This window comes from Solanum stenotomum, chromosome 7 (genome assembly GCF_019186545.1).
Source record: "Solanum stenotomum isolate F172 chromosome 7, ASM1918654v1, whole genome shotgun sequence".
Taxonomy (NCBI): domain Eukaryota; kingdom Viridiplantae; phylum Streptophyta; class Magnoliopsida; order Solanales; family Solanaceae; genus Solanum; species Solanum stenotomum.
This window is the reverse complement of record NC_064288.1, coordinates 10541004-10551191: the sequence shown is the minus strand read 5'-3', so window position 1 is coordinate 10551191 and position 10188 is coordinate 10541004. Positions and strand designations below refer to the sequence as shown.

General features: G+C 34.9%; 1 protein-coding gene across 1 annotated transcript; it reads right to left on the bottom strand.

Moving 5' to 3' along the window:
* Positions 1–651: 651 nt before the first annotated feature.
* Positions 652–5839, bottom strand: LOC125870505 (poly(A)-specific ribonuclease PARN-like). Its single transcript, XM_049550951.1, has 8 exons — positions 5423–5839; positions 4852–4982; positions 4135–4323; positions 3953–4065; positions 3464–3577; positions 3265–3379; positions 2958–3173; positions 652–1810 (listed from the first exon to the last, which is right to left on the bottom strand). Exons 1-8 carry the CDS (start codon positions 5755–5757, stop codon positions 1164–1166), a joined length of 1860 nt encoding a protein of 619 aa, XP_049406908.1. The 5' UTR covers positions 5758–5839; the 3' UTR covers positions 652–1163.
* Positions 5840–10188: the final 4349 nt, after the last annotated feature.

Here is a 10188-nt window from a genome sequence, read left to right as displayed (position 1 = left end):
AGCTTCCATGCCAAGCATACTTAATTTATACCACAAACAGAAGATTGATTTGAGTAGGGGTCAATCAAGCTGTGCACCTATAATCATCACCACCTCGCATGATTTGGAGATTAAGGCTATCATTACTTACTAGGACAAATAAAAATAAGGACAAGGCCATAACTATGATCCTAATCCCCTAAAAGAGGAAAACACATGAAGAATTCATATGAGACTAATATGATGACTTGTGATAATTTAGGAATAAGATTAAAGTGTTCAAGTAGCAACATAACTACAAGAAAAGTGTGAATTACATGAGAATTTTCTTGGGAATTAGTATGAAAATCCGTAGGAAAATTTTTTTCCTGCAAATTTCAATTATGCACATAAAATTTTATGGACAGTAAAAAAATTTCAAAGATGCACATAAAATTTTCTAAAACAAAAGAGTCTTGATAAATATATATTTGACCCATATAATTTTAGTGTCACCAAAGAAATGATAGTTACAAAATGTTATATGTCCCCCCTCTTGACATAAAATGATATGCAATTGGAACAAGCTTGACAATATGATAGAATTCCTAAATGGTTGGATCAATGCACACTCCATATTTGCCATTGAATTAGGAGAATAATTTAAGGGTGGAGTTAGTACAAACATTAAAGTCTTCAAAGCAACCTCACCTTAGCAGAAAAGTTCGTGATACAAGAATGAGGGTGAACCAATTTCTTGCAAACATGATAACAATATTAGGGGTCTAGAATTTAACTACCCTTAGCTAAGTGACCGTATCAAATATTATCTCTTCGTTTCGATACACCAAATAATGCCACTCTACTTCTGTATCCTCCGGAAACCAGCTATCCTCTGATCTCATTGTCCAAGAAAATACAGGACGCGATCTCCTTGTCAGCTAAAACGTAATTTTCTTTAGAAGCAAATGCCATAAATCCAAGAGAACACGTCAACTTATATACAATGGCTTAGTTTGCCATGATAGCCACCAAAAAGCCACTCTCTCCATTTGATGCATCAACTATCAATTTCATTCCTGCATACATCTTCAATGGCAGCAACTAGGACAATCAACAAAACATACATGATGAAAGCCGGCATACTAAAACCAGTCAGTCTTGGCTTTGGTAATGGTATATATGATTCAGATTTATGAAGCATCTTAAAGGTCATCCAGGTTAATCATTTCATCATCATTCCAACACATCCCTGACAGCTCTTTCGACTGTGCTTCTGAGAAGCTCTCAATTTCTTCCAAAGCCTTTCCCATGGAACTTGCTAAATCTGCTTCCCATAGACCCAACTCACAGACTTTCTGGTAGGTCTCATAACCTGCAGCTGTCAGGCCGTCTGCCAGCATCTCCTTCAGGATATTAGTGCAAATTCCTCCAGAGTCCATTAGCTGCAACATGACTTCCGCAAAACCAGGATTCCTGAAAGCAACCACTGCACAACTTTTATCCACCATCCTAACATCAAACTCATGGAAAACTTCATGTGAACCACATAGGAGGCTCTTCAGCTTTCCTGCAGATGTCACATCCCTGAATCCCCATAGGAAAACTAGATTTTTACTACTGATCTTTCTAGTATTGTCAGTCCTCACACTAACATCTTCATCAGCGGGACCATGAGAACTGGTAAAGCAAGGGCAGTATGAGTTTGTGTAGCATTCAATTGCATCAGGCAAATGGCCCTCAGCAGCTTCAGGAGTTCTTGGAGCAATTTTCAATATGGAGCACAGCTTTGCGAACAATTGGCTTATCTTCACAGCATCATGTCCAAGAGTCTTCACTTCATTCACCTCAGCTGTTATTAATTTCACACCGGTTAGAATTAATTTAAGCAATTATAAGAGAAATCAATCAAAATTTGCATGCAAAGCCAGAAAAAAACTAGTCCAGTACAACAACAACATAGCCAATGTAATCCCACAAGTGAGGTCTGGGGAGAATTCCCACAAGTGGAGTCTGATGAGGATAAGATGTACGTAGACCTTACCCCTACCTTTGTGGGGTAGAGAGGTTGTTTCTGAAAAACTCTTGACTCAAAAAAAAAAAAATCTAGTCCAGTCAGCAATATATATTTTTTTTTCTTGGCCAGCAACACAATTAAAAGAACTAAAAGTTGGGGGACGGAGTAGGTAGTGAACACAGAAGTGTTGCAATAAAATATCAAGATGGAAAACTTCACAGGGATATTGCCACTTCCCAGCAGGCCACATGTTGTAAGGGAGCGTTTGGTATCTACTTAGAGTTACACAGGGATAAATTCTGTAGGTATTAGTAATGCAAGGATTAATCATGTCAAAATAGTTATGCAGGATTCGGTTATTCATATATTAGTTATTCTATATTCTACCCTATATAAATAATACATAGATTCCCTCATAAATTATGCATGCATTAGGTATGTGGAAAAGAAAAATATGAACCAAACATGTATTAGCAATACTATGTTTGATGTGGAAAAGAAAGACACCAACCTTACATTGTAACTTATGCTAGACTCTATGTGGAGATTATTTTGCCCTGCTTTTGTAACCAAACGATATACGAGTACTCCCCCCATTTTAATTTGTTTGTTCTTATTTTCTTTTTTAGTATGTTTAAAAAAGAATGACTCTTTTCTTTTTTGGCAAATCTTTAGTTCCAACTTTCACATGGCATGTTTAAGACCCCGAGATTAAAGGGCAATTTAATACATTTGACATATCTTCAATTTAAAACCACAAGATTCAAAAGACTTCTTTACATTTTTTAAACTCCATGTCAAGTCAAAACAGGACAAACAAATTGAAATGAAAGGAGTATAAAGTTATGCTAGTTTTAATAGATGGATAACTCCTCTGTGATCGGCAACCAAACGACCCACAAGTTATTAAGCATAACCACATTGTAACGAAAGCTGGAAATACGTTATCTAACATGCGCCTCATGATATCAGGGGTACTTGCCTTGGTTAGGTATCTCTATATCAATAGGGGCAAAAAACCGTTGTTTCAAATACGAGATACATGCAGGCAAATTGTTCACTTTTGTCTGAGGGCTGATTTCCTTCATAAGATGGTTGACATCAAGTACATTCGGGAAGACCAAAGATAATGAACTTCTGAATTCTTCCAGCGTTGATGGCAATGCAGCTAAGAACTTGGAATGAACGAAAGTAAAATCTGCCAAATAAAATGCAAAATGTTTAAATAACATAACAAGCATGGTCACCACATTCTAACATGAGCAAAAAATTTCCACAGAGAGATTGACCATTAAGAGAGTTGTGGGCAACAACAGGTTTCTGAGAAGCGGAAATCAAATCGATCACCTCTCGAAAGCCACGGAGGCGTTTATTATGCTCCTTCTCCTCATTTTGAAGTTCCTTCTGTGAGTACAAAGCAATATTCATAGAAGGAGAAGATAATCATCAACAAGCAGCTAAACCAAAGTTCGTAAGCTAGTTTATTACCTGTAAAAGAATCCTGTCTTCTTCTGAACTTGTCAAAACAACTCGAACAGGCCTTATTGTTCCTCCCTTTGCTGGGTTTAGCAAAGGTATGACGTCAACAAAATTCTTCAGTGTCTGGCCCAACAGAAAAGTTTAATAAATATCAGCTAGAACAAATTAAGTGATTTTTTGTTCCATGTAATGGGATATACAGGACCTTTAACATTGATAACAATTAATTTCTATAGGCATCATTCTTCAGGACATAATCAAATTTGGAACATTGTATGCTACCATAAACTCTATCTCTACGAGGTAGTGGCAAGGTCTGCGTACACTCTACCCTCCCCAGACCCCACCTAGTGGGATTTCACTGGGTATGTTGTTGTTGTTGTTGTTGTTGTATGCTACCATAAACAGCATCTTTAGCTTCGGCATTTTTTTTTTTTGTTTTGTTTCTATGAAAATTCAAGAGCACAATTCAAAAGGTAAGAAAGAAAAGATAGACACCTCCATCACAAGACGCACTTGACGTTCACTGCAGACATCTATGCTCAAGCAAGGTCTGGATCCATATACGTCATCTCCCGAGACAATTTTTCTCAAGGAACTGATTAGAGCATCTGCAAGACGTCACGAGTATAAAAAAGAGAGCAAAGAAGAGTTGAATTGACAAAGATAATTCTGCTCACCTTCAGGCTTCTTGTTTGTGTCTTTGCAAGCAGTTATCCAATTCTTAACTCGAGATTTGATCCTTTCTGCAAATACAGAATCAGCAACTGTATATCCTGATGGAGTTTGAACTGTACAGCTTATAGGTGATGCATTTCCAATTCTATCTACTGCAGCTGATTCTTGTGATTTGGATAAATATGATATGCCTGTCAGAACAAGAAAGGTAGGGTGCAGGAAGGTTACTTCGGCTTTCAGGCAAAAGCTACTCAGCCAGCTAAAGGTATGCAAGAGAAAACTATAGCATCTACTATAGAAAAAGTGTAAAAATAGAACTGTTCTTTTTAAATTAAAAAAAAATCTCAGCTGTCAAATAAAACTGTTAAGATTCAAAACAAAATGATTGAGGTAGAAGAATTATGTTTCAAGGCACTTCAATTCTAGAACTTGAGCAAAGATATTTCCTTTCATTATTAGCATCTGCTACTTGTTCTTTGCACGTGATTACATAGAGAATGAGGCAGCTGGAGCAGCAACTAGAGAGATTTTTCCTTGCCATACATATCTATATTCCAATAACGGATGTTGGGTATAGGTGCTTTGGTCATTGCTAAAGCCACTGAACATTTGTTTTTGGCAGGTAACCTAAGGATGCTAATAATAGATTAACCATCAAAATAAATAACAGAAACATGTCAGTTATGAGTTACATTTCAAACCAGTCCAGCTCAGCTTACCATCATATATGCAGGCATTGAAATCAAAACCTTCTTGAGCCATAGAGGTCAAGTATGATGATTGACAAGAGAAACTATAAGAAGGCATCCCTATTTTTAACTCATCACGAGGGAACAAATGAAAGTTGTATCTGCACAAAAAGCACGAAACACTTGTCATTCATGTCTCATGTTTCCCTTTCTCAGACAAAATGATTAGTTAGAAATATAGCAACTAATCCTTCATCTGAAATTGCCACTTACATCAGCACCAAACTAACACAAGAAAGAGTGAACACCACATTTTCAGTAAGAATTTGAGCATTAGAAACATATTTGACAATTAAAAAATTAGAACCTACCCTGCCGTCCACCTCCAATATCCTGCCTCATAAAACTAGGTACTTCTTCAATAGAAGAAGATACTTTACACACTTGAGCAAACCGAATAGCTTTTTAATATACAATTTTAAACCATCTAAACATTGAACCCAAGACTTGTGATTGAACAGAACATTAATTGAAATTTATACACAACACAATCTTAAGAATTGAAATTAAGAATTAAATGAGTGAGTTGAAGGTGACGCACGGGTGCACGATGAGCTTGGAACCCTTTATGGAAAAGGGGCAAACGGCGAACTGAAGGACCTGAAACCGTTCGGCGGCGTATTTGGCTTTAAGATAGGCGGTGTGGGCGGTGTCAATAGGCATAATACGTTGCCAGGGTGCAGAGTAGGCTCCGGTATTCTTCAATGAGACAGCAATGAAATCAGAGTCGGAAATGCAATTGCTTATCTCTTCTAGTGCCGCTGAGAAGTTGGATTTTGTAACTTGCTTTACATTCCATTTGCTCTGGCTATGTCCGGGGTTTGATTGGACAACGGTATTCGAAATCCTCGAGCAAATCAACCGCCTCTGTAACATTGAAACACGAATATACCTCCAGTGTTTACTGTCCTGATAAACTCCGATGACTTTTCCGGGAAACGGCAGGACAGATACCACAGTTGAGAGCCACCAGAGCCAGTTACAGATAGGTCCTGCAGCTTTGAAATTTCTGCAATGAACTCACCCCATTTTTATTTTTTTGGGGAACTAAGCAAAATAATTACAAATATGTAACCAATTATATTTTTATCCCAACTAAATAATTACACTATATACTCCAACTAATTTTTGTTTAATTAATACTAAATCAGTATCATATATTGTATTAATATCATTTAGTCTGATAATTTTGTTTAACTGATACTAAATCAATATATATATCAGGTACTAAGATTCCTTCTAAGACTTCTTTTTAAGATGCTTCTCTTAACCTCTTCTCGTTAGCTTATAATGTCGATTCATCTAATTTTTAAAGAAAAATAATGCTTATATCAGCCTATTCTATATTGATAGCTCAAATATACTATCTAGGCACACATGAAAACTCATAAATTTGATAAGAACCTCATCTGACTACATACGATCTCGGGTACACCTCTTAAAACTCTTGTTAATCTAGTGACTTAGTCATACTTCATTTCTCTCATCTAAAATTAAGAATCTCACTCCTGTACCACTCATATTCATTATAGCTAGCATCTTAATTCCTCACCTACTCTATGTCAAGTCTACCATATCAGATCTCAAAACTAACATTATAACCCTCGTGTTGCCATTTTTTTGACCACGACACTAATCTCAAATTCAAGCATAGTGTCTATTACTAAACATGAATATCAATATAATTCCTCACATACTATACTAATACTAAGCACGAATATCAATATAATTGCTCACATACTACATACTATAGTAACTCATTTACTAATAGATAAAATTAAGAAATACTCGTCCACTAAGACTTCATGACAACTAGTCAGTCTCTATGTTCATTCTACCTATTTACATATTATCGACAATTTCTTTCACAACTTAAGTACTATTTACCCACTTACTATACATCATTACTTAATTAGTTCTATAATANTAGATAAAATTAAGAAATACTCGTCCACTAAGACTTCATGACAACTAGTCAGTCTCTATGTTCATTCTACCTATTTACATATTATCGACAATTTCTTTCACAACTTAAGTACTATTTACCCACTTACTATACATCATTACTTAATTAGTTCTATAATACTCTGAATACCATAGGGCTCTCCTTTTAAAAATCATAAGCCTAGATAAAACCTATCACATCATGAATACTCGGCTCTTTTATTGAACCATTATACTTGGCCGATACTAATGCATTGACACCTCATCATAAACTTCTTTCTAGTTAAAGTATACTCTAACTTATCCTTACTAGTAACTATTACTCTACCTTCTATCATGAAATCTTCACAAACTCATTACTTCTTAGTCTACCTATAAGGAAAAAAACTCACCATTAATAACTTATTGGGTGCATGACTACCATTAATATCCTATCCTACGCTGGCTACGTAGTTTATAGGACTTTCAAATCATAAAAGACTCTAACCCAATTCGGTGCTCGATACTACTCCCAATCATATATACTCATGCTCAATGTTTAAAACATACTCTTCCTCTAGTTTGAGATAATTGCTCAATCTATCCTCTTAAAAGAGGTATCTGCTCTTGAAATATCTTTGAACTCATAACTCATTTAGAAATCAAAGTTTCTCTTTATCAATGTAAAAATTGATACCTTTGGTAATACTTAGTTCCCTTATACTTTTACTCAATTCATATTTAAAAAATCTTTCTAAAAAATATATCAAAATCATATTGTGATATGATCATTGATGACTCGGGAAGTCAAACTGCATAAACATTGATGGCATAACTAAATACCATACTGGTTAGACATTGATGTCATACTCGATTGTCATACTAATCACGTTTTACAAACTCTTTCTCAAAACTCGTCTTTACTTCCTTAAAATATAGTTTAAAACTCAAGTGTTGGCTTTAAAAAGCTTCTCAAGATTTATAACTCAATTTATAGGGTTCATGCGTAATTATGAATGTTGACACCCAATTTTGGCCCTCCACAATATGTATTGATCATCGAGCTTCTTCAATTTCAAACGATTTGAAATAATTAGCTTTTAATAAAATTCGCAATGTTTTTCAAGTTAAAAATAAAATAAAATATAGTTTTGTCACTATTTATAAATTTCAAATAGTATGCATATTTTATAGAATTATATTTAGTACCTTTTATGGGTATTCAAAAATCGTCTCAAAAATAATAACAATTTAGTTTTTCTTAAGTATTTGTTTAATTTAGTTTAGTTATTCAATAGTTTATATTTTTTTAATCAGTTCGTAATTAAGTTGATTATTTTATTTCGTTAGAATTAAGAAGTTCATTAATTAATTTACATTAATTCATCTTATTTTAACTTTGGCCGAATTCAACCAATCGCCTCAATTTGATCGAAATTGCAATTCATGTGGTTATTTTTCTTAAGTCAATTGACCCCATTATTAGGCTTCCTTTTCAAGACCCCTTTTAATACAATTCCCCAAACTCAATTCTTCAGAGAATCAACCAGCAGCCCATCCCCTCGCTTAACCCAATTTTTTTTCATTAACCAATTCGACCCGGCCCACTTTCTTATTCCTAGGAAACCCAGAATGCTCCAATGTTCTCGAACAACTATTCCCAAGCGACGTTAACGCAACAATACAACAACAATTCAAACGGCGAACTCACGGAAAGCAATACATGGCGTCTACGTGGGTACAACACAGTACACTGCATTTTTCTCGTCGTCTTCTTCCTTTCCCTCGACAAACAGTACGCCTAGCACTGTTCCAGCCTTATCCAGTCAAGAATTTTCAAATTACTCACAGTCCCACATCGATTCTGGGCTGTGATTTTCAGATTTCTCAACCCTTATAAATTGCCTCATATCCACTGTTCAAAGGGGAATTTTTCGGAGACCAGAGAGTACCCTAAAAGGCCTGGGAATTCTTGGTTCCATAGTTCAAAATTTTTAAACATTTTGTGGCTGTTCGAGTTGAAAGAGGTGGTGGAGTTGTCTTCTCAACTCGTCGTTTTAGTTCGCTGCCCAGAACTAGGTAATCTTCTTACTCTTTCTTCAGTCTTTTCTTTCTAGTGCATTGTAGAGTTGTTATTTGTTTAGTATTGTTATTTATCTTTTTTAGATTCAATGGGATTAGTGGTTTGAATGATAGAAAAAGTCTTCATTATCCTGTTCATTTAAAGTTAAGTCAATTTTGAATAAGTTTAAATATTTTTCTCTATTGATGGTTGTTTTCTTATCATTCAGAGATGTGAATGTGATTCTTTCACTTAATCGAATTCATAAATCTATATATGTGCTTCTAGTTACTGTTACCTTTATTCGATTTCGAAGTGCTTGTTATATAGTTGTTGTTCTCTGCCTTAAGTTGTCGTCTTCTATATTAAGATTATTACCTTTATATTTGTTGAAGCCTGATTTCTCTGATTTGCTTTATAAATGTAAAATTGCTGGTTAGTTGGTTTTTAAGGTGAAATCTTGTTGGTAGTATGGGTTTAAGATTGTTTTTGTCCAGATGATGAGTGTTACATAAGCTTGAGTTTGTTTATGTGTTAGGATTAGCTGCTGATTCTCTCTTGTATTGATCATGGTTTAGTATATTTTCTTATCTTTAAATTAGTTTAATTATTTTGCTCAGAGTATACACAGGGTTAATTCGTTTTTCCCCTTTAAGCAAGGATCAATGCCTCTTTTGTAGACTCCTGTAAGCATAAATGTGTTAGTGTGATTTGCCAATCCACAGATCCTTTGGCTCTCAATGCATTTCGAGAGATTGTTTGAGTGAGAAGTAGCTTACGTTTGGGGGCTGCTCTTTAGTACTCTCAAAAGAGTTAGGTTGGGACGGATGAAAGCTCATATCATAACTTTTATACATCCTAAAATTTATTAGATTACTTTACTTGAATCCTTGTTTAAATTTGCTAAGTTATTTTGGCGTAAAGTTATTTTATATCTTCCTACTTTCTGCTTTCTGCTTTCTGCTTTCTTGTTTGTCCCTCGTGTATGCTAAATGAGATGGCTTAAAACTTTGATCAAATTGAGTCTAAACTTGCTTATCTTTAAACTATGTATGAATTCGTTTCGCACTCTTTTATTTTTTTGGTTTAAACCAAGGTTGTGTTCAAGTAGCAGTATACTTAATAGTAAATGAGTTTAGTTGTTGTTATGTAAATTTTTGGCTGCCTATCGTTGTTAGTTTCCTCCATCTAGGACTGTTATTGGTTTATACTAGTAGTGAATTTCTTATTGTTTGCTGTAGATCATAAGTGGATCTATTCATTACCTTATCTTTTATTTAATTAGTTTTGGCATTTTACTTGTTTTCTCATTTTATGTTAGT